The following is a 25,439-nucleotide window of genomic DNA, read 5'->3' on the forward strand; positions in this document are numbered from 1 at the left end:
GTGGGGACAGTGGACACCCATGTCTTGTTCCTGATTTTAGTGGAAAAGCTTCCAGTTTTTCCCCATTTAGTAATATGTTGGCTGTAGGCTTGTCATAAATAGCCTTTATTATATTGAGATATGTTCCTTCTATTCCCAGTCTCTGTAGGACTTTTATCATGAAGGGATGTTGGATTTTGTCAAATGCTTTCTCTGCATCTAATGAGATGATCATGTGATTTTTGTCCTTCAACCCGTTTATGTAATGTATTACATTTATAGATTTGCGTATGTTGAACCATCCCTGCATCTCTGGGATAAAGCCTACTTGGTCAGGTGAATGATCTCTTTGATATACTCTTGTATTCTGTTTGCCAATATTTTGTTGAGAATTTTTGCATCTATGTTCATGAGGGAGATTGGTCTGTAATTTTCTTTTTTTGTTCTATCTTTGCCTGGTTTTGGTATCAGGGTGATGCTGGCCTCATAGAAGGAGTTTGGTGGAATTCCTTCCTTTTCTATTTCCTGGAAAAGCTTAAGAAGCAATGGTGTTAGCTCTTCCTTAAAAGTCTGGTAAAATTCAGCAGTGAATCCATCCGGGCCTGGGCTTTTTTTAGTTGGTAGATTATTGATAACTGTTCAGATCTCCATGTTTGTTATAGGTCTATTTAAGTGATTAATCTCATTTTGATTTAATTTAGGTAGGTCATATAGATCTAGGAAATCATCCAGTTCTTTCAGATTTTCATACTTTGTGGAGTATATGCTTTTATAGTATGTCCCTATGATTTTTTGAATTTCTCTGGAATCTGTTGTGATGTTACCTTGTTCATCTCTGATTTTATTAATTTGTGTCTCTTCTCTCTTTCTTTTGGTCAGATTTGCTAAGGGTTTATCAATCTTGTTTATCCTTTCAAAGAACCAACTCTTTGTTTCATTAATTCTTTGGATTGTTCTTTTTGTTTCTATTTCATTAATTTCTGCCCTAATCTTTATTATTTCTTCCCGTCTACTGATTTTTGGTTTGCCTTGTTCTTCTTTTTCCAAGGCTTTAAGGCGAAGCATTAGGTCGTTTACTTGCGACCTTTCTAATTTCTTAATATAGGCACATAAGGCTATAAATTTACCTCTTAGAACTGCCTTCATTGTGTCCCAGAGATTTTGGTATGTTGTGTTCTCATTATCATTTGACTCTATAAATTTTTTGATTTCCTTTTTGATTTCTTCATTGACCCACTCATCATTTAGTAGTGTATTGTTTAGTTTCCATGGTTTTGTGTATGCTCTATAGCCTTTCTTGCTACTGATTTGTAGTTTAATTCCATTGTGGTCAGATAGAATGCAAGGAATTATTTCAATTTTCCTGAATTTGTTAAGATTTGCTTTGTGTCCTAATATATGGTCTATTTTAGAGAATGTTCCATGTGCTGCTGAAAAGAATGTATATTCTGCAGCCTTTGGATGAAATGTCCTGTATATATCTGTTAGGTCCATTCCTTCTATGACCTCATTTAGTCCAGATGCCTCTCTGTTTATTCTTTCCCTGGATGACCTGTCAATTGATGAGAGTGGGGTGTTAAAGTCACCCACCACCACTGTGTTTGGTGTTATCTGTGACCTTAGTTTCAATAGTGTTTGTTTGACGAATTTGGGAGCCCCCATGTTAGGTGCATATATGTTTAGGATTGTAATGTCCTCCTGTTGGAGTGTGCCCTTAATCAATATAAAGTGACCTTCCTTATCTTTCTTGACTAACGTCGGACTAAAGTCTACCCTTTCTGATATTAGGATAGCAACCCCTGCTTGTTTTCTAGGCCCATTTGCTTGAAACACCGTCTTCCAACCTTTCACTCTAAGATAATGTCTATCCTTTGTAGAAAGGTGAATTTCTTGGAGACAACAAATTGTAGGATCCTGCTTTTTAACCCAGTCTGCAAATCTATGTCTTTTCGTTGGAACATTGAGACCGTTGATATTAAGAGATATTATTGAAAGGTGTGTATTTATGTTTGCCATTTTTTTTGTGTGTGTGTGTTTCTGGTTCTACCTGTGCTCTCTTCTGTTAACTGGTATTTGAGTATAGCTTGTTTTTTCTAGGTTCCTTATATGTGTGCTTTTCCTTTTGTTCAGCATGGAGGATTCTATCAAGTATTTTCTGTAGAGCTGGTTTTGTCTTCAAATACTCCTTTAACCTGCTTTTGTCATGGAATGTCTTTATTTCTCCATCTATTTGAATGGATAACTTTGCAGGATAAAGTAACCTTGGTTAACAGTTGTTATCTTTCAGAACTTGGAATATATCACTCCAAACCTTTCTGGTTTTAAAAGTTTGTGTTGAATAATCTGCTGTAATCCTGATGGGCTTGCTTTTGTAGGTAACTTGATTTTTCTCTCTAACTGCTTTCAATATTTTTTCTTTGGTGTGTGTGTTTGGAAGTTTAATTATAATATGGCGAGGAGAGGTTCTTTCTGGGTTTTGTCTGGCTGGGGTTCTAAAGGCTTCCTGTATCTGTATTGGCACCTCTTTCCCAATTTGGGGGAAATTTTCCTCTATGATTTTGTTGAAGATGCCTACTATGCCTCTGGAGTGGAGTTCTTCTCCTTCTACTATGCCCTGAATTCTTATATTGGATCTTTTCATAGTGTCCCGAATATCTTGAAATTCCCACTCATACTTTTCTATAAGTTTGTCTTTCTCTTTGTTGGACTGTATTAGGTCTGCCACCTGGTCTTCTAACTTAGATATTCTGTCCTCTCCCTCATCCATCCTATTGGTGAGATTTTCTACAGAGTTTTTTATTTCATTAACTGTGTTCTTCATTGCTAGTAATTCTGACTGGTTTTTCTTTATTATTTCTATTTCCTTATTTATGTCTTGTATTGCCTTCTTTATTTCATTAAATTGGTGTCCTGCCTCTTCTTTGATTCCTTTGATTTCCTCTTTGATTTCTTCTTTGATTGTTTTCATGTGTTCTTTGACCTCTTTGAACATATTTATAATTATTCTTTTGAACTCTTTCTCAGGCATTTCCTCTAACTCTTTCTCACTGGAGGACATTTCTGATGCATTAATACTTTTAGGTGGATTTATATCGTCTTGCTTTTTAGTGTTTCTTGTGTTATAATGTATATATATTTCATCTTGGATTAAGTTAATGCTTGGATTTTCTAGCTAGCTGTGTATTCTTAGCTGTATCAATTGATTTGATGTAATATATTTTCAGGGTAGGACCTTAAGGTGTTAGGTGTGGCTCTTAAGACTCTCAGAGTATCTACAAAGATGTTCTTAGGGGTTGCGTTTCCCTGCTATGGGAGTATTCAAGCAGGCTGAGTGGAATAAAATACAGGTAGATTCTAAACTTTAACTAAACACTGTATACATTCAATCAAAAACAGCCCCAAGTATGTATGCAAGAGTAGTTATTATAATGACCAGATCCTCTATCAACAAAGAGGTTCAGATTTCTGGTGTGTTGAGGGATCCAAGTCAGCCTGTGACCAAGTGAGACCCTTCCATGGTGCAATCCCAGTTACACTGGGTGATTTTGGTCTCAGTCAAGTTGCTGCCTGGGTCGTCAGGCCGCTGTTCCGATTTCTGGAGCTGGGCACTTGCTTCTCCCACGGGGCAAACTGAGCCGCTGCTGCTGCCTCTGCTGCTGCTGTAGCTGCCACTGCTGGAGCCACCAGTGCTGCTGACGCTGCTGCTGCTGTGTCCACCGCCGCTGCTCCCCCCGAAGCTGCTGCCGCTGAGACCACCGCTGCTGCCACTCCTGGGTCTGCTGCCGCTGGGGCCGCTGTCACCGGTGCTGGAGCCGCTGATATTGCTGCCGAACTCTGCTCCTGTTTGGGTCCCGCTGTCAGCCCAAATTGACGTGGCCGGTCCCAGGCCGCTGCTCTGCCCGCTGGAGCCGGGCTCAGGCTGTGGGGGAGGGGAGGGAGCCGCAGTTGCCCGGGTTCTTTCGCTGTTCCACGTGTTCCTCTACTTGGCGGTCTGCTCCTGCGCTGCTCACCGCTGCTCTCCCCTCACGTTTCCTGAGTTGCGGAGAGCGCCGTGCGAGGGGAAGCTCCTGCACCTGGCCCCTCCTGCGGCTCGAGTGGAGTCTGGTGGCTCTCTGCTGCGCCGCGGCCGCGGAGGCGGCTGGGCGAGCTGCCAGAGCCGCTCTCCCCACCTGTGCGGGCTCTGGATGCTCTATAACTCCTCCACTTCTCTGGTGCCGCTTCAATCTCCCATACACCTCACTTTCCAGCAAAAGTGTGCACTCCGCTGAGTTTTTTTGGTGTTTTATCCCCCCTAGGCTGCACTTCTCTGGTGCCGCTTCAATCTCCCATACACCTCACTTTCCAGCAAAAGTGTGCACTCCGCTTAGTTTTTTTGGTGTTTTATCCCCCCTAGGCTGCTTTGGCGTGGTACCTATGCCGCCATCTTAACCGGAAGTCCCTTCTTGGTTATTTCTTACCCCACTGTATGCTCAGTCCAAGGGCTGCTCTACCTCAGAGCTGCTGTCTACAGTATAGTGAGGGCTCTGTTCTGGGTCATAATGGCAGAGAGTTGGATAATGTTTTTCCCTTCATGTCGTCAGCCAGCATGAATGTAAAGAATGTGTGCCCATTTTACCAGGCAGCGCCATGTCACAGCAGGGCTCTAAGATTCACTAACACTGTTTTTATTTATTTTTATTTATTTATTCATTTATTTTTTTGGTTGTTTGAGGTAGGGTCTCACTCTAGCCCAGGCTGACCTGGAATTCACTATGGAGTCTCAGGGTGGCCTCGAACTCACGGCGATCCTCCTACCTCTGCCTCCCAAGTGCTGGGATTAAAGGCGTGTGCCACCACGCCCGGCTACACTGTTTTTATGATGGGACAATCACAAGAAAGAAGCCAACTGTGAGCCAACATGCAGTGAGCCCACATGTGTCAGGCATAGGCTAAGGTCTTTATATTGATTATTTCAGTCAATTCCTGTAACAATCACCCACATTTTAAAGTTAAGAAAACAGAGAGTAGGTAACGTGGTCCAAGTCACACACACAGCAAATCTGAACCAGATTCTCAAGTAGGACCGTGGGCCAGGGGCCTTCCTAGCAAACATGAAATGCTGACTCCTGCAAATACCCACAAGGGGGCATCCTGCCCTCATTCATTCCACTTAAAAGTCCATGTTTTAATTTTATGGGATGAGGAGGTCTAATGGGGCTAGTATATATATCCATGCCCACATTTTCTGTTTTCCTTTCTTGGTGGTTCTGGAGATGGAACCAAGGACCTCATGGTTTAAAAGGTATAAACAAAGACAAATTTTCCATCAAGAAGGCTTGGCTATATAAAATCACCTTCCATGTTGCCATAGTTTGGATCATTAATGTCCTCAGGTATGTTTGTTCAAAGCTTAGACCTCAGCTGGTTGCTATTGGTAAGTGGTGAAACCTTCAAGAGGCAGAGCCTAGTGGGGGTAATCTTTTGGTTATTGGAGATGCACCCTTAGAGTGGCTTGTGGAATCCCAGTTTCTTCTCTACTTCTGTCCCTCTGACCATGAAGTGAGAAGTTTGGTACCACCATGGTTTGCTGCTCCCTCATTAAAGCCTAAAAGCAATGTGTCTGCCTGCCTAATCATGGACTGCAACCTCCAAAATTATAAGCCCAAGCAAACCTTTCCTCTACACATTGGTATCTTAGGTATTCATTGTGGCTAGGAGAAACATACTGATAAAACTTCTGAATTTCCAGAGATAACCAGAATCACCTTTTCTTTCAACTATCTTTTGAAGACTACTGGAAGTGCTGAGACATAAACTGAGACTTGCTTGGGGATGGCATGTAGTTTTAATGATTTTTTAAAATTAACATATGGAATGGGTTTCATTGGCATTTTAATTCATGTACATCATTGTACTTTGCTCATATTCAGTCCATATTACTTCTTGCCTTCTTCACTGTCCTCCTTCTTCCCCCCAAATAGTCCCTGTTCTGCTTTTATGTCATATATGTGAGGTAAATTCAGATGCCTGCCACATGAGAGAAAATATGAGATATCTGTCATTATTTCCTCCATTGCTTCCTCTCCTTCCCCTCTTCTTCTCTCTTTAGATGTTTTCCTTTCACTACATAAGCTCCTCTTCTCCTTCCAAGTCCTACATATACAGACATATTTTAAATACAGGTGCCATGGGCGAGGGAAAACATGAGATATTCATCTGAGTACGGCCTACCTTTCTTAGGTATGTGTGCTTACTGCACACATCTTGTTTTTGTCTTCTTTTCTTACTGGGATACAGTCCTGCCTGAGGCATGTCTGAGCTTGCTGGTGACTGCTAGTACCCCTGCAGTGCACCTACGTCCTCCCAGGAGAGAGAGGGTGTGATGAAGTAACCTCTGGTGGTCTTCTCAACACAGCACCTTCCACACTGCTGCCAGCTGGCCATGTGCACGTGAGCTTGCACCCATCCATCTGCCTGGCCAACACCCAGAATAGTCCATGCCAATGAAAGGGGCACAAAGAACCAGTAATGATAGGAAATCCACACAGATATTTGAATTTTGGTTAGAAATATATTTATGATATTCCCTGCCATCCTTTCTCTATTCTTTTCTGTCTCTCCTCCCCAAACTGCTTATTTATACAGATAATAATAGGTAAAAAGAATTCTTAAGAGTATTCTGGATTTCCAGACATAAAAGGGCCAATGATTAAAACAAATCACAACAAAAGTTCTCATAGTAATCCTCCCACAAAATTTGAGTCAGTCATGGTATCATTGATAACAAGTGAAAGTCATATTAATAAGATGATTACCTATGTAAGTCAGTTATAATTTTGTTTGCAATAGCAGGTTCCTTTAATGCATAATTAATTTAAGTCTGCTCTTCATTCAGTTAAACTCTATTTCTACCTATTCTTTTCAGAGTAATGGAGACTTGCAGACCTTCAGGAAAATATCTGAAAGTCATGTGAGTTATACTGTTGTGTCCACATCCATCCAAAGAAGGCTGTACTGCCATAGCAGCCACCCAACCCACTTTCCTTGAAAACAAATAGAGTGACCATAAGTTACATTTTATTCTCTATAAAAGTAAATGGATAGAATATGATCTAGTCTCCTTTACAATTTAACAGCAGCAGAAAGGCAACTGTAGTCAGATTAATTGCTTCACTCATGAAAAAGAAAAACAACAAACAAACAAACAACTCTTGCTAAATACATGGCCAGGACCTAAACTGGGGCATGATCTTTAGTGTTCTTTACACTTCAGGGTTTTCTATCATCATGCTAATTCCAGTTCTGAGGTTTCCTGTAGGTACACAGGACTTTCCCATTAGCACAAAGAGTGTGATGGCATGCATTCATATGATAGTGTTTTATAGGTTACACAAATAACTGAGATCAACAGTTTCACCACAGACTTAAAATATTTAATGACAAAATTAGAGTTTGCTGTAGTAGTGAATCCACAGAGAGAGTGTTCTTTGTCTGTAAATGGAACAAAAATTATGCTTGACATCTTAGAGTACTTCTGAGGAATTAGTAACTATATAACACACATTAGAAGTGTTACAATTCTGAAAGTTAGTAATGAAATCTATCTTTAGTATTTCTGTTTTTTAAAAAAAAACTATTTAAGAGAGGGGGAGGGAAAGAGGGAGAGGGAGAGAGAGAGAATGAGAATGGGTACACCAGGGCCTCTAGCCACTGCAAATGAACGCTAGATGGATGCATTTGCCTTTCTGTGCACCTGGCATTATGTGGGCACTGGGGAATCAAACCCAGTTCCTCAGGCTTTGCAGGCAAGTGCCACAACCTCTGAGTCAGCCATCTCTTAAGCTCTATCTTTAAGATTTCTTATTTAGAGCATTCTGTAATTTTTTTGCATAAATGTACAACCTTTGCTAGCTACAATAGTATTAAGACAGATTTCACTATAATTTTAATTCTAACACATAATCTTAATTTTTTCAGAGCTTAAAAAAGTTAACTACTGATCTTGTTATAGTTTACAAATACACTCTTTAAGATGAAACATTAACCTGAATTACTGTATTCTTGCTGTACACAGATATCTAGTAATACTAGTACAGAATACTACAGCTACATTTCAGGAAGAAGTAGTAACACTGAGAAGTTTCTTTTCTTTATGTGTTGCCAATACAATTTAAAAAGTCCTTCAGAGAAAGACAGCATCTCCCAAATTCACAGTGAAGTGCAGAATGAAATAAATGAAATGTCTTCTAGTCAGCTCAACCAAATGAGTTGGTCTCAATGGCACAAGTCATTTTAGCCATTTTCTGTAGTTTAGATTATATTCATATTATGCATTACAGTACCTTCTACAAAAACATAGCAAAGAATTTTCACACATGTTGTTAGGGTTCCTCTGCAAGAGGCAGGAAGGTAGTGGAGGGGCAGGAATTACTCTGAGATTTTTGGTGGATGTTTACTATGATTTGCTATAGGTTAAAGGCATGACTGTGGCCTGGGAACAAATGCACAGAGGAAGCTAACAAAACTCTAGGCAGGCTTTCTTCTAATTCAGGCTGCTTTCAATAGGACCTAGGCTTAAGCTGATCTACAGAGACTAAGGAAAGAGGGCAAGATGGGGGATGCTTACATTTCTGAAGAGCAGTATGAATTCTTCTGCCAAGAAGGACCTGAGATTTACATAGTATGCTTATGATCTCATTCTCTGCTACATTAGAATCAGCTTCCTAACTATTGTAGATAACTGGAAACCCATTTCTTGAGTTTGGCTGATTATCAGGGTGGGGTTAGATGTGGTTATTTAATTACTCATACAAAGTATCAGTGAGAACAAAATCCAGTTTGGGAAGATGATTATACATCTTTGAAAGTCTGCAAACAAAACCCATCTGGAGTGATATTTGGGTGACTTTCTTAGAAATTAGATACTTCTAATAGTATTCAGCAAATGGTGTGCTCCTGGATTCATTCAATTTTTAAGACACCAAAATAAAAGTATAAAATATGTTAGTAAACATTCATAGTACATGATATAAATTTTGCAGTGTTTTCTTGCATTATGAAGAAGATTCAGAAATTTGTCCTAGTAAATCCAGCCTTCCTTGTGACATGCAGTGCCTGGAATTTTTATTTTCCAATAGACATACTCTCGCTTTCCCTAGGAAGGCTTTATCAGGAGATCTTCAGTTATTTAAATAAGCATTAATAATCCAAAAGTGTCTTTATGTAGCTATGTAAGAGACTATAATATATATGTAAACTTATTTGGCTCAGTGGATAGGAAGGTCCTGAAAGGGGTCCTGATGACTCAGCTTACACATAAATCCTGCACTGCACTGAACATCTGGCAGTGTGTCTGCAGTATGCAGCTTGCCTGCTAAGTTTACAAGGGGCAAGCACAGAATTTTCATGTTTGGCATCTTAACCCTCTCAGAAACAAAATGTCCAGGCTCTGAACCCAGTGTGATCTTGAGCAACACAATCAAAAGGCATGTAATCAACTCTGTTCAGTCTGACAGCCACATAAAGACTTTGGAACCATGCTGTCTGTGTCCAACTAGGTAAGCTGCAATTGACAAGTACATAGTTTTTCAAGAAAAACATATAAAATTACATGAAATAAACAGAAATACAAGTATTCAAACCTCTAAAACTTAGATATTGAAGAACTGACAGCTCTTTCCCAAGAATGGCTCTAAAATGGGCATGGCTTTGTGAAAAGAACAGAAACTGAAATTAAATGTAGTATCTTTTTATACATCACATAGATACATACATCACCTGAGCAAGCCATTTTTGATAAAAATCTAAGTGTTTTTCAATACTAGTTACTGTAATATAGGACAGTGGCAAAAGAGAGAAATGTTTGTGGAGACACAAAGGTTTTAAAACAGGGTTTTCTTTAGGTCTTTCCTCTCAAATTTTCATCCTTCATATGATACTTCCCAATACTTAGCCTGAAAATAAAGAGCAGAAGTATTTAAGCTTCAGCCTACAAAGTAGATGTGTATTTCTGATTCTCACTTGCTTTTTGACTGCTGGTGATGGTTCATGCAAAGAGCAAAATCTAAGACTGCTTATTTTTCCTGATAAATCAAAGTGTTTTCCATAATAGCCTTAAGTCTCAGGATGCAGAATCTTAATTTTACTCTTTAAATTAAAAGTATTAGAAGCAGGAGTGAATCCATAGCTTAACTTTTATTTTTATCCAGGAAACACACCTGTTATTTCATTGGACTATCATGTTGCTAGTGCCGGAGAAAACAAAAAACAAAAACAAAAAACAACACATAGTGCCAGTGTATAGATTCAATTTAGTTTGTCATTTGGTCAAAATTTTATATGCAAACTACAAAAAATTTTTTTGAAATGAAACACATTCCAACACATACACAATGGGAAATCATAAAAATGAAGCCAATGATACTAAAGCATTTCCTAGCAAGATTATTATTAAGGAAATGTATAAACAACACCTTTTCATTTATAATAACAACTGAAAATGAACAACAAAACCTCCTCTATGTCCATATGTTGAAAAAAAAAGAAGCAAGTGGAGGTCCGAAATTCTTGTAAAAATTGCTGAACACAATCTTCGATTTCTCTTATGAGAGTCACCAAGATAAGCAGCTTCTCAACATTTGTGCTTCATGGCAAGCTAAGGAAAGAGAAACAAAAAAATAAAATAAAATAAAAAAATAAAATAAAATAAAATACATCCTATTATTAACAGGGAGCTCTCTGCACTACCCCCTCCCATCCTCAGGATGAAGCAGCAGCAGGTTGGACACTTGGTTCAGCTCTGTCGCCATCCACCAGTGTGACACTTTCCCAACTAGTTCCTTGTATACTGTGCTTCTGACTCTTTCTCATGTTAATTTTGTTGCTGTATGCTTGCAGTGGTGGGCAGTACTAGGTAGTGTGCTTTCATCCCACTGAAGGAACAACTGAAAAACCAAATCAGAGGCTGTAGATATGGCTCAGTGGTTAAGGTACTTGCCTGTAAAGCCTAACAACCCAGGTTTGATTCCCCAATACCCAGGTAAAACCAGATTCACAGTAGTTCAGTACATGCATCTGGAGTTCATTTGCAGGGACTGGAGGCTCTGGTGCACCTATTCTCTCTGTCTCTCTTCTATCTCTCTCTGCTTACAAATAAATAAATTAATTAAAAATATTAAAAAGGCCACCCTCAAAACAAAACAAAACAAAACAAAAAAACAAACTCATGCACAGGCAGCCTGAGTAACTCATTCCAGGATAAGGTGTGGTTCCAAGGTCACTAGTCAAAGTGGACAAGCAACACTCTTGAAATGTAAATATTTTCTGATGTCTCCTGAAGTATGAAAACTCAACAGCATATAGAGAGACAACTTGAAATTGTCTACTCACTCTCCAGCCTGGATTTTCAACCCAGTGAAGCAGTACAGGTTAGCAGGGCCACTGAAAGTAAATAAAAAGTGGCTAAAACAAATAAATGTCTTTGAGCCTGCAATAAGTTGATTTTAAAAAGCTTATCATCTAGCACACAGTGAAATGACAGTTTGGGCTCTCCCTCAGATAGGTCCCACTACTCAGCCACATTCTGATCCCTTTTCTATACAGTCTACACTTCTGGCTGTGCCTCTAGTTTTCATATATTATTCAGCAATGAGGCCTGGCCCATCAAATAAACAGTTGCTTAGTGTTGTGTATAATGAACACCAGCCATAAATATTTGATCAGGGCTGCTGTCCTGGCATTCATTGAGGTGTTATCTTTCCACTAATGGGCTTGTGCCAAGTCACACACAGCAAATATTCTTCAGGAAGGATTGTGCTGCTGCTAAACCAGACCCCACTTCCCACAGCAGTGCATGTCACATGGAGTTAAGGGAACCCCAGCACCAAGATCAGCTATACTGTGTAGAAATACAATTGGTTCAGGCAGTTTACTACTTGAGGTATTATTATGGTGTGAATGTCTCCCCAAAACCCATATGCTGAAATACAGCTTCCAATGAGATGGTATTAGGAGGTGGGAGGGAGGTGATTTGGTCATGAAGGTGGACTCCTCAGAATGTGATTAGGGAACCTCCTTTCCCTTTTCACCATGACAAGACACTCTGAGAAGTCACTATCTGTGAATCAGGAAGTAGGCTCTCATCAGACATGCAATTTAGCACTGTGATCTTGGACTTTATAGCCTCCAAATTGTGATAAATAAATTTTTGTTGTTTACAAGCTACCCAGTTTATGGTATTTTGTTTTCAGTAGTCAGTCAGATTAATACTGATATTTTAACTGAAAGTGGAATATTCTGGTTTTAAAAATTCCCTGGCAATTAAAAGCCTTGGAATTCAGAGTAGAAAGAAACTAAACAATTCAGGATAGCTGTTTCTAGAATTGTGCTGCGATCTCCAGCTTCAAAGTAGAGTTGTATAACCTTATTGTAGCTTTCTTGTATGTCTATAAAAATGCCTGAACTCCATGTTCAGTCAAGTGTTAAGAGTTTTTACACTTTACAGTTTTCCCTTGATGTATTTTGCTTTCATAATACTTCATAGAAAGCATCTTTCAATGCTATGTAACCCACTCCCCCAATAATGATATAAAATATCATTATTCATACCAGAGAAATACTTTAAGAGTATTCGTCTGGTCTAGAGACTCAGGGGAAGCAACTTACTGTAGTATGGACCATGCTGTTCCTGCCCAGGCAAAATCATAATGTCACTTGCCCTTCCTTCCCCAACAAATATGGGCTTGTGCAGAACAGGCAAGATCAATTTTCTTTTCTGCAAAAAATGTCATCTGAGGGATGCCTAGGGTGTGGGCAGTGCTCTTGTTTGTTGACTCACTGCTCATGGCAGACTGTCAGAGGGTGGTACACACTGCATACTTGTGCTTTTTGGGGCAAGGGAAAGTGAACACAGATGTTTTAGCTGTGAGTTGCACTTTCCTAATAGCTGGGATCATGCCAAGCCCACAGCTCAGGAAGGAACCACACTTCCTCAAGCCAGGCTAACTGAAGCTGTGGTGAGGAGGGTGCTGGGAAGTGAGAGAAAAGCATTTTTGTCTACCATCTGCTCTATAGGGGACAAGTACCCATATAGCTTGAGGATAGGGTTGTGCAAAATCCTCTTTCATACCTGGGTCACTGCAGGGGTTCGGGGAGAACCAGAACACCTAAAATCCTTTTCTAAGACAGGTGAGCCATGCTTTACATTTGCGGTTGGTTGTCTTTGTTAATTAGGGAGCTCAGAGGAATCCTCACCTAGAATTACTACTGTCTGCTCAAGTACTCTGACTGTGCCTCCACTTGTGAACACAGCCCACTCGTCATGAGTCAACAACGCCACCCATGTCTGGATGGGGGTGGGAGCTCCATCTCTGAACGTACCCCTCACCAGTGACCTGGCTGGAGCTTGGCCAGTGAAATGACATCTTGATGGTGAGCCTATGCCAGTGCAGCCAAATCAGCAGTTCTAGGCCCTGGGAAAACGGCCACACCTTGTCTAAAGAGGTCAATCTGTCTGTTAGGCATACTGCCAATGCTGGTGACTCATACACACAAATGCGTATTTTAGAAAACTGTGAGGCTAGCTTTGACCCTGTCCCTGGGAACACCTCCCAGAGGGGAAACCAATTCAAATGTAAACTGCTCCTGCCTCTCCCCTTTCATGCTTTACCCCTTTCCTCTGAGTGCAGACAATGGCCTGGTACAGGCTCTCCACTGGACAAATCCAGAGACACTCCCCCTCAAGGCCTCTTCAATTTCTGGTCTGACAGGTACCACCAGAGCTGCTTTATGTTAGAAGGATATGCTCATGTTTGGATCTCATACAATTTTCACCTGCATTCCTTCTCCATTGCTGAGTAGAGAATTTTCTGTCATCAGCCCCATCACAAAGCCCATGTAAACAAATACAGCAGGTTCAGGCAAATCTATTTTTATGGAAGTAATTATAAACAACTCATATTTATGTGTTATAGAATGTGCCACTAGCTTCAAATTCATTTGATTCTCTCAGTACCCTTAAGACAGCTATTGTTATTAATTGTCATTATTTTACTGATGAGGAAATGGGGCTTGGAGAAATTTACCATTTGCCCAAGTTCACCCAGATGGTCAGTAAAAGAGCTGAACATAAATGCCATACCATATTGTTTCCTAACTACCCAGCAAACTTGGCCACAGTGTCAGGGAAATGGTTGTATGGTCCGAAAACCCCTCTGAGAGAGATGAGATGCCTATATGGATGACCTCTAGGTATTGTGCTCTCCACATTTGGAATAATGATTTCATAGCTTCCTTGGTAACCTGGTTCAAAATGAACATTTCCTAATGTGCTTTTGTCAGGCATTTTTCTATGGCAATAAGAAAAGTAACTGCTACAGAAATATATCACCAGGAAAAGGGACTGCTGCTGTGGTAAGCCTGATAACATGAGTCAGAGGCCTTTGGAACTGGATTGTAGGAGAAATGTGGAAGAGTTTGGAATTTTTGGCTAAAACACAGCAACAACAAAACCCTCATAGATGCTTAAAGTAGAGCTTAATAGAGCAGTCTAGTGGGAGCTTAGAAAATCAAAATGCTAAGAGAAATGTGGGAAGTGGAGGCATGCCTCATGAGGTTTCAGAGAGAAACAAATACTTTTATTGAGAACTGGACCAGATGTCATTGTTACTATGTTCTTGCAAAGAATTAGCTTGATTCAACCTGTGTTTGGAGAATTTGAGTAATGGATTAATTGATAGAAAAAATTTTAAGACAGTATAGCATTCAGGATGTAGAATAACTGCTCGTTGCTTTTACTTAGATCCACAGTAAGAACAAAAAGATATGAGAAATGTGAAATTTGGTGAGGAAAGGTATGAGTGAGCAAGTTTAAAATTGCAGACAAGGACAGTGCAGATGATAAAGTATCTTTAATCGTTAAAGAGATTAGAACCATTAAAGAGAAATCCCACTCTCTTCACTGGGTTAATAAGAAAAGTACTCTGAGAGCAATACCCCATCTATTGAAGGCTCTGTGAGAGTGAAAATGCATTTGAAAGGAGAGAACCTGTTGTAGTTACCTTCCTGTTGCTGGGATAAAGCACCTGAGCAACAGCAGATAATGGGAGAAAAGTTTTAAATTCTTTTTACTTTGGCTTAGTCTTTAGAGGAAGCTGCATGATGTCAGGGGACAGCATGGCATGAGTAGTGGCTGGACAGCCTTTCCGCCACAGCTGTTGGGAAACAGTAGCAGGAGAGTTAACCAAACTAACATTGGCAAGCTAGGGCCACTAAGCCTCAAGATCCATGCCCATCAACACATCTCTTCCAGAAAGGCTGTACCACCCAAATTGCCATCAGCTGGGAACCAATCATTCAAAACACATGAGTTTATAGGGACACCTAGTTCAAGTCATCACAGAGCTAACACTAAGAAGGCTGCTGAAAGGATTCCATGATGAAAACAAACAATTGCCTAGGCTGACTGAGGCAACTGCAATAGTAGTTGGAAGGGGTTAGGCTGCCTCTCTAGCTGGCAGTGGAACTTGACAGCACCTTCCATGTGCTACTGGTTTCATAGACAATAAAGATGCAGGATTAGAGATATGTTGAAGTAAGTCTCTAAGATCAGGGAATACGTGGCAGGGTCAAAGACCCTGCAAGGAAGATGTGAGATGCCACTGTGTGAAGGTTTAGCCTAACTTGCAGTGGAAACCCAGGGTGTCTGCTGAGGAATACTGAATGTATGGAGCTAGCACAAGAGAGAAGCTATGTGTGCTGCAGGTGACAAAGCTAGAGGGAAGAAGATACACAAGTCCTTTGGAGCCCAGATGATTACATCACAAACTAGAAGATAGACATGGAGATGAAGGGTTTAGCCTTTGTCTGCTGACTTTATTGTCTTGATTTGGTCTGATCTGTCCCTGCTACATCCTCGTTCCTTCCTTCTGAAAGATGAATGTTTATTCTATACCATTGTATTTTGAAAGTAACTGTCATGTCACAGGGGCTTACAGTTAAAAGACTGCTTGAATCTCAGAGACTCTGCACTAGAATTTGAACAGTGTTGGAACTCTTAAGGACTCTAGAGACTTTTGAAATTGTATTTTTTAAGCAATATTTTTTGGTTTATTTTTATTTATTTATTTGAGAACGACAGACAGAGAGAGAAACAGGCAGAGAGAGAGATATGTTTTGCTGGACATGGGACTCTATCCATTGCAAATGAACTCCAGTCGCATGCACCCCCTTGTCCATCTGGCTAACATGGGTCCTGGGGAATCGAGCCTCGAACTGGGGTCCTTAGGCTTCACAGGCGAGTGCTTAGCCACTAAGCCATCTCTCCAGCCCGGAAGTTGTATTTTGAAGTTGCATTTTGCGATATGAAATAGCCATGGTGACTAGGCATTGAAGGTTATGTCTTTAAGGTGATATGCTTATGTGTCAAGTTGACAAGGAGCAGATTTGTAATGATTAATCTATTGTCAACTTGATTAGATCTAGAAGCACCTAGGAAACAAATTTCTGAGTATAACTGTGAGGGAGTTTCTACTTTAGGTTAATTGAAATGGAAGGCTCCATTACATAGGCTGGGGTCCTGATAATTCATTGTTTCCTGCTTTCTGACTATAGATGCCATGTGACCACTGACCTTATTCTGCCACCTTCTGTGCCAAAATGAACTCTATCACCTAGATACATAAACCAAAACAAATCCTCACCTAAGCTGCTTCTTATCAGGAATTTAGTTATAACAATGAGAAAAGTAATTAATATACATGGCATGGGAGTTTGAATCAGATGTCACCCATAAACTTGTGTGTTTTGAATGCGTGGTTCCCAGCTGGTGGCAATTTAGGAGGGTAACCATTGCTGAAGAATGGATGTTGCTGGGGTGGTCTTAGGAGCGTTACAGCTACCTCCCCCTTACCAGAGCTCTGACTCTCTCCTGCTGCTGTTTCCCACCTGCTGTGGCAGTGGTGATGTCTAGCCTCTGCTCATGCCATGCTTCTCCCTGTCATCATGAAGCTTCCCCTTAAAGACTGCAAGCCAAAATAACAACTGTCCTCTCATCAGCTGCTTTTGGTTAGGTGCTTTGTCCTAGCCAGGAGAAGGTACACTACTACACATGGGAGGTGCCATTCTCTGTGTTCAGGGATAGAAGAGAATATTTTTTAAGTTTAGAAAGATTTTATTATAAATAAAACATAAATAAAATAGCTGCACCAGTCTCCTCAAGCTTAGAGCTCCAGAAAAGAGGCCTTGAAACAATACATAGTCATTCTCAGAGGAGAAAACTTGCTTTGTACCTGAGGAGATAAGGACATAGGATAATACATGTGTAAGGGATGGAGTGGAAGAGGAAGCCTGAATAGTCCATAATAAATTCTTTCAAGCTGTGGTCAAAGGCAGAGATACATCCTGAGTCCTTATCTTATTTCTTCTTCATTCTGAAACTTGAACCTTGAACTGGGAAGGAACTAATGACTGCTCATATTTCTTGAGGGGTAGAGAGAGGGACAAGAACATAAAACAGGAAATGACAACAGAAATCAGGTACAACAAAAAAATTATGATTCTGGTAAGTTTAATAGATAGCATATGGAAACTGTCAAAGGGGCATAAAATTATGCCTGACTTTAAATCTCTCACCACAGAAAACAGTCAGTCTCTTGGCACTATAAGGCCTGATGACCCTGAGTGGAAACCCCTGCCCTCTGCTGGCTCACCTTGTGTGCAGTTTCTGCAAACTGCTGGGCGCTATTCTTCAAGTCTTCTGTCTTTTCCTCTGCTCGGCCTAACCGCTCCCCACGCTCATTCAGGGCCTGGCTTGCCTTCTGCACTGCACTGGTCACACTGTCAGCAGCTGAATGGAGGATGCTATTTCCTGGAAGAAGGAGAGCAAGATCATCGAGAGGTGGGTTCCCCAATTCACAGGCACTATATCTCCACATGATGGAAAGGCCTCTGGAGCCCAGGAACAACTTAACATGTCTTTTGACTCAAACCCATTTACTTGTAGGAAAAACACCCACAGACTAGCCACAGGGCCAAGACATTGCATACTTTTCATGTCCATCCATTCTTCTAGCATTCTGCTAAGAAAGATGGGGTCCACTTGGATTTAAGACTTGCTTTCAGATGTAAATTGGAACTCAAACCCTGAAAAGTTCATAGAATCAGGTAAATTCAGATGAGACAGAGCTGGGTCTTACATATCTTACATCCTGCTTGCCTTCCTTCCTATCTCCTTCTTCCAGGAAGTCATATTCTTCTATCCTGGCTGACCTGGAACTATATCATCCATCTACCTGCATCTGCCTCTTAAGTAGTAGGATTATATATGTGAGTCCCATGTCCAGCAAAACATATCTTTTTTTTATGTGTATGGTCCTAGGGATTGAACCTATGTCCTCATGTATGCCAGATAAGCATTCAACTACTGGCTACATCATTATCACTTGTCTTTTGGTCTGCAGTTTTGGCAGAAAATTGGGCCATAGAGCTTTTTCCAAATATAATGCTCTATATTCTTTCTAATTCATTTATTTTATCTCTTTATCTAGTGGTTAAGCAACATCTCCTGTACATGGCTTCTATAAACTATGAATCAGCTTAAAGGTTCCAAATAGAGATGGATGGCTCCTAACCTAGAACCCCATACAATAGGTGGCTGGGCTTTCTTGACTGGTCTAGTATATGAAATGTGGAGCCTTAGCACTCTATGTAACTAGTGGATTTAAAACTCATTACAAAAAGCAACCCTAGAGGAAAACTGGACCTCCTCAATTCAGAAATGAAACCAAACAAAGTAGAAACCATTACATCTCAAAAAATCACACACTTTTGACATCCCATTCACCAAAATGGGGCAGCAAAGCTCCATGGGGCAGAACTTGTAGATGCACAGGAACAAGAAAATGGCAAAATGACAGCCATAGGAAATGCATACCTATATTTTGCTAACATTGAGTGGAAGATATTTAATGCCACTTTATGTAATAGCTTTATGTCTTTGAATAAGTTTATTGCATAATTTTGTACATGGAATGGATATATTGAGCCCCAAAAGCTGTTTAATAAAAACGCAATTTTCACTAGTTTTAGCTATAAAGGCTTCTTAATTTCTCCTTGGTGGAAAAGGATCTCAAACAACTAAGTGCCTGGAATTGTTTTCATTTTTTGTTCTTTAGGAGTAGGTTTTAAGCTCATCAACTACACACTGAAGGAAGGAAAGTTGAGTTAATTGACTATTACCAATTGTAGCCAGTTCTAAACCAACCAACATGTGTGTGTGTGTGTGTGTGTGTGTGTGTGTGTGTGTATTTGTCACTCATGTTACAATCCAGTGAAAATCTGTCTGCTTCATTTCCATGTTATGATGATATTAGTGAGATTGAATAAGAAAAAAAAAGTCACAAATGGGTATGGAGCTAAGGAAATGAAACTCTAGAGAAGTCTGGACAAGGTTGTCAGGGAAGATGTGTGACTTCAGGAAGACAAGTGTTGACCTTTTTTTCTTTGTTTTCACATTATAATCATGGTTATGATGACAACTAGCCTTCACTGTCTAACATTTGTGTAAGTTTTTAAAAATTAAAAAAAATATTTTATTTTTTGCTTTTCAAGGCAGGGTCTTACTCTATCCCAGTCTCAGCTGGAATTTACTATGTAGTCTCAGGGTGGCCTTGAACTCATGGCTATCCTCCTACTTCTGCCTCCTGAGTGTTGGGACTAAAGATGTACACCACCACTCCAGGCCTTTTTTTAGAATTTTACAACCATAAATCACCTTCACAAATATCACAACACTGTCCAAAAATTTTACTGAAAAAAAAACAAAAAACAGATTAGAGAGGTGCAAAGACTTTTACAATGTCATATCACCAGAAAAGTGATATGTGGTTACCACTTGAAGTTAGTTTATCAATGACTTATTCTGAGTCTTCTTTGCAGGAATCATGATGTTGCAATTACCATGACCTAGTTGTAGACAGGCTCACATGCACATAGATTTTGACAGGATAGTCCCCTGAGTGTCTGCATTTTTCTTTTCTTTTGTGACAGTACTGAAGATTGAACCTAGGGCCTTGTGCATGCTATGTAAGTGCTCTACCACTGAACTATATCCCCACACCTGACTATTTCTGTCTTCAAAGTGTTCTGCTTGGTAAATTAGGAGTTATTGCCCATGTCACTTTGCAAGTCATATGATGTGAAGAAGGCCAAGGCCAATTGGATAGAATGAGAAGATGGATAAGAGACTGGGAGGTGCAGGGGTAAGGTACAAATAAATCTTGATTTCTTACTTTTTTCCATATCCCTGCAGTTTAGCTGGAAGAGGATTGAAGAACAATGGGTTAGATAATCTGCAACCTAATTTGTGATGTTAATTTTGATTTAGAATCACCTAGGAGACACAGCTGTCGGCAGTTTGTGAGGGTGTTTCTGGAGAGGTTTAACTGAGGAGAGAAGACTCACCTTGAATATGCCAGCTGGTGAAAAGGAGAAAGTGAGTGGAGCAATTTCATTCATCTATCTATTATTTACTTTATGACTGCATACACAATATGACTGCCTATCCCATACTCCCGCTGACAGAGCTAGAGACCCTTCACAACCACTTCTCTGCAAGCACAGACCATGCCTTCAATGTGAACCAAAGCCAGTCCTTCCTTCATTAAGTTGCTTTTGTCACAGCAGTGAGAAAAGTAACCAGCACTACATAATGGATTTTGCTAGTTTTATTAAATCAAAATGATTTTAGAATTAGCTGCCATAAGTTAACAGAGTAGTTCAATCACCAACACCTTTTTAAAAACTTTTTTGTCTATTTTTATTTACTTATTTGAGAGTGACAGAGAGACAGAGAGAAAATGGGCACACCAGAGCCTCCAGCTACTGCAAACGAACTCCAGATGCATGTGCCACCTTGTATATCTGGTTTAAGTGGGTCCTGGGGAATTAAGCCTTCAACTGGGGTCCTTAGGCTTCACAGCAAGCCCTTAACTGCTAAACCATCTCTCCAGCCCACCAACACCTTTTTTAATTTAAAAATTGAAATTGGATCATATGACCTCTTAAGTTATATACATCTATTTGAAAAGAATATGTTTTGTATAAGTCATACTATTTTCATGATTTTCTTGCAATTAATATTCTATATGATGTTAAGGAATGTCACACCTAGTTTTATATGATACTGTCTTATCAGTAGTTGTTTTTCTTAAAAAAGAACAGCAAGTGGTATAACTGAAAGGGAATCAATGACTGTCTTCATTATTCAAAGATGACATTGACGAGCACTTTGAGTAGGAAATCCACCTTTAGTATTTGCCAGCAGAAGAATGAAGTTGAACAAGTCTAATTCTTCTAGTTGAAAGGAGGACCTCTCTCAGTTTTAGTTCTATCTACATTGTAAGGTCTAGTGAGTCCCATCAGGCTTCATGTCAGTGCTAGTCTTTGCTTCTGCCATACACTGTAAGTGCTATGTATGTCCTTCTAGGGAGCGTGGTCAAGTACAATAATACTAGTCACCAAGTATAACTTCTCTCCACTTCTCTTATAGATGCAATTACTTCTCAATGGACCACAAACCTCTTGAGTGCACCCTTTCACTCTGTTGTCAATCACCTAAATTTTTAACAATCATTTTTCTTTTGTGACTCAGATCTTCTGTTCACTTGATTTTCCTCTTTCTGCAATTGCTTGCTAATACTATAGTTCCAGGTTTCTGGACACACTTTTAGGCTCTCCCTGGGGCAATTCTTATCCGTCACAGTTTCAGTGACTGTATCTGTGACCATATGTATCTCAGACCCACATGCTTTGCTGCTGAACAATTCCAATTGAGTGTGACCCAAAGCCACCTCAAATGCAGTATGTCTAAACCTGACCCAATAATCTTTTGATTTTTTTCAGGACTGCTATTTCAGTGAATAACTCCAATATTTGCTTAGCGCATTCATCTAGCCAGAAATCTTGAAGTTTAATTCAGAATTTCCTCTCACTTTTTCCCTGAGCAAGGAAGGTTGCTTTCTACACATCTCTTTACACTCTATCCTGTTTGCTATCCTCATGCCTTTCACACACATGCACAATCTTTACTCACATCTCTTTATAATTACTAGAAATACAATTGCTGGCTGAAAGGGCATAAACTATTTTGAGGCTTTTAATATATGCTCATATTTGTTCCCTGAAAGATTTATTCAACATTCAAAAGTATTTGCAACATGAAGACCATTCGCCAGGTGCTTTTGCATTGACACCACTGGTAGGGATCACTTTGATTTTATTTATCTGCTCTTCAGTGTCCTTACCTATGAAATGTGGACTATGCTATCAGTGCTACTGTGGAGGTGAAGCTGAAAAGGCATATAAAGTGTCTGTAAGTGTTCAGTGGAAGTCTGTTCCCCTACCTACTCTCTACGCCCTACCTCTAGGGAACTTTGGGAAAATGGCACAATTTTACTGAGTTCATTGCTCTTTTATCCTAATTTGGGATTAAATATTTTGGAGCTCACAGAAGATACTGTGTGTAATACAGCACTATCTCAGAGAGGCAGTTGAAAATATATTCATTAAATGAAGGCATGCTTTGTAAACAGGGGTGCCTGGCTAAAAGTTTGTGTTCTTCATAATGTTAAGTCTGGAAGTTAAGCAATCTCCTGAGCAATTCTCTAAATAGACACGAAGCATAGTAATACCTTAAATTGATTCAAGCAGTCTGAGAAGTTGTCAACCACAGTGAATCAAGCCAACTGCCTTTTGATTTACAGCCTCTGGAGAGTGCTGCAAGACCAGTCTTGATTCATTGATGATTGTACATCAGCTCCACTCAGATTGCATTTTCTATGTCAAGCAACTTAGAAGACTACTGCAAGAGAAACTTGTAATAAAGCTATGGTTTTATATTCAATAAGTAGTATAATACAATTAAAGAGAAAAATTAATGTATAGGAAAATGGATAAAGAGCAAAGTATATTGGAAAGTGACAGCAGATGAGGAGAATTAGATTTTTACAAGTACATGGAATCTACCAACAGCTAAAACATCAACATATATTCATTCATATGATGATCCTAGATTTCAGATTGTATCTTGGTAATTAAAAAAAATAATGCAATAGGAACCTTGAGAGATCTGGCTGAATCTGGAATAAAACAAGCTTCCAGATGGTTAGCTCTTATAGTGCTGAAAAGTGTGCAGTTGGGAAAAAACAGCCAATAACAGAATGAGCAAACAGGGGACCCTGCTATATGAAAGAAACCAGTCTGACAAGATGTATGCACCTGTGTAATAGTGGCACACATCCTAGGTGGGTAACCAATGGCTCTGTGATTGCCTAAGAGGTCAGCTCAGTAGAAAGGAGCCCATGGTCAGAATCCTATGGAGGCCAAAATTATGGACTCCAATGAGAAACTACCACTAGTCTTGAGCCAACAGTGAGGCTACTTCCATCAAAATCTTTTGAACTTAACAATGCTTATTCCCTTTAACCTGTGGTGTGGATCTCACTCTCTGTTGGAGAATCTTTTTTTTTTTTTTGTCAGAAAGCAGCAAGAACTGAGGACAACAAATATGTATCAAGACAAGAATAAATATCTGACTCCTTGTCGGCAGACAATCCACTCATATCACAGCAGCTAGTGCCCAGATGAAACAATAGAGGAATTGGAAATATGAACAAGAATTCTGCTTCCATGGTAAGCCTAATAACCTGGGCCAGAGTGATGCAGACAGACACTGAGGATACTCAAAATGCACCAAAGCAGAAATCCAGAAGCTTCTGAGAGCTTAACAAAGCAGACTTAAAACACACTTACCACAGCTTGGGAAATTTTGTGGAAGAGGGGGCAGAAAGAATGTAAGAGCCACATGTTAGGGGGGATCTATCCAAAGGCATTGCTGCCCCACAACAACTCCTTGAGTTCTCACAACGCATAACCCACAACTTCATGGTGAATATGAGCAATCCTACTAAGGAGGACCCTCAGTGAAGTTAGGGCAGGGAGGATTGTGAAATAATGGTACCAATACATGATATATCCAAAGTTTCTACTTAATAAAAAAATGAAAAAAATGCTATAGCTGATAAAAGAGGTAATTTGAACAGATTTTTAGCAGCTACTTTCTATATAAAATACATGTATAGGTATTTGGAATAGAAATTACTCACCCTACTTAGAAAATATTAGAGAAAGAAAATAACCTAAACACAAATGAAAGATAACTGTATGCTTATTTATACTCAGTGATGAACAAACTGACTCATACAAGATACGTTTTTAAAACAGAAATTTCTTAATAGTTTTGTTTGGATTATTTCTTTTCCATAATTAACCTGACATTCAGGAATAATTACACCACAAAGCCCTATTTATCCAAACCAAATTAAAAGAAAATCAATTTGAATTATGGGAAAATGTATGCACATGTATGATTTGGGTTGTAACAACCTCACAAAAATTGCCAGGGAGTTCAACTGTATTAAATGTTAATAAACTAAGAACATTAATAACCTTCATATTGTATGCTAAAAATTTTCAACAGCAATTTGTTCTGTGAGTAGATTAAATTGTCCATAGTCCATTTTAATCTCTATTATTATCTTTTAGCAAAGCCATTTCTGGTAGTCTGGTTCAATGTCAGAAACATTCAGACTGCTTTAGCTGGACATTGATAAGGTGTACAATTTACACAAGGTGAATTTCCTTCCTTTTCCTACTTCCAGTCTGTGATCATTTTACTGATTAGTACCTCTACCATTAGAGGGTAGATTAGCAAAACAAAGTTTCATGGAAACCAGTTCCCTGCCAGCTCCATTTCTTCTCAGTCTTAAAGACACTCAGCATTGCTTAAGTACTTTTATTTCCTGTAATAAGAGACAACTCCTCCCCAACAATGGTAAATCAGTTGCAAGGTAGTCATGGTGCCTCAAAGCAGACATTATTTAGTACTATGCATTCCACAAAATATTTTATAAATGAAGAAAAATTTAATGATGATAATGATACTAATTGCTGCTTATAAAAAAAAAGTGATCAAAAAAGAGTGAGCAAAGACTACCAAATGAAATGTTGGTTCTTAGACTCCATTATAAAACTAAGAGCAATATAAGCTCTTTCTCCATTACATGGACTAATTCATACTGTTTTATCACTGCATTTAATGTTAGAAAATCTCTGGCATCCTTCCTAAGATGAATGTTCTTACACAGGTTAACTTTACTTGTTCTTTTGTGGTAATGACTATTTAGATAAAGTCTTTTAAAAATAGTGGTTATGAGCTGGGTGTGGTGGCATATGACTTTAATCCCAGCACTTGGAAGGCAGAAGTAGGTGGATCGCCATGAGTTCAAGGCCACCATGAGACTACATAGTGAATTCCAGGTCAGCCTGGGCTAGAGTGAGACACTACTTTGAAAAACAAAAAAACAAAACAACAACAACAACAACAAAAAATCGTGGTTATGGGATTGAGAGATGGCTTAGCAGTTAAG

The 25,439-nt window shown here is 39.5% G+C and overlaps 1 protein-coding gene across 1 annotated transcript in view; it reads right to left on the bottom strand.

Moving 5' to 3' along the window:
• Positions 1-7,369: 7,369 nt before the first annotated feature.
• Stxbp6 (syntaxin binding protein 6) overlaps positions 7,370-25,439 on the bottom strand; it is a 336,345-nt gene continuing 318,275 nt past the window's right edge. The window contains exons 5-6 of the mRNA XM_045154208.1: positions 17,664-17,821; positions 7,370-10,612 (exon numbers count right to left, since the gene is read on the bottom strand). Coding sequence (XP_045010143.1) covers positions 10,589-10,612; positions 17,664-17,821 — 182 coding nt within the window. The 3' untranslated portion in view covers positions 7,370-10,588. The remainder of the gene's footprint in view (positions 10,613-17,663; positions 17,822-25,439) is intronic.

This window comes from Jaculus jaculus, chromosome 7 (assembly GCF_020740685.1).
Source record: "Jaculus jaculus isolate mJacJac1 chromosome 7, mJacJac1.mat.Y.cur, whole genome shotgun sequence".
NCBI classification, from domain to species: domain Eukaryota; kingdom Metazoa; phylum Chordata; class Mammalia; order Rodentia; family Dipodidae; genus Jaculus; species Jaculus jaculus.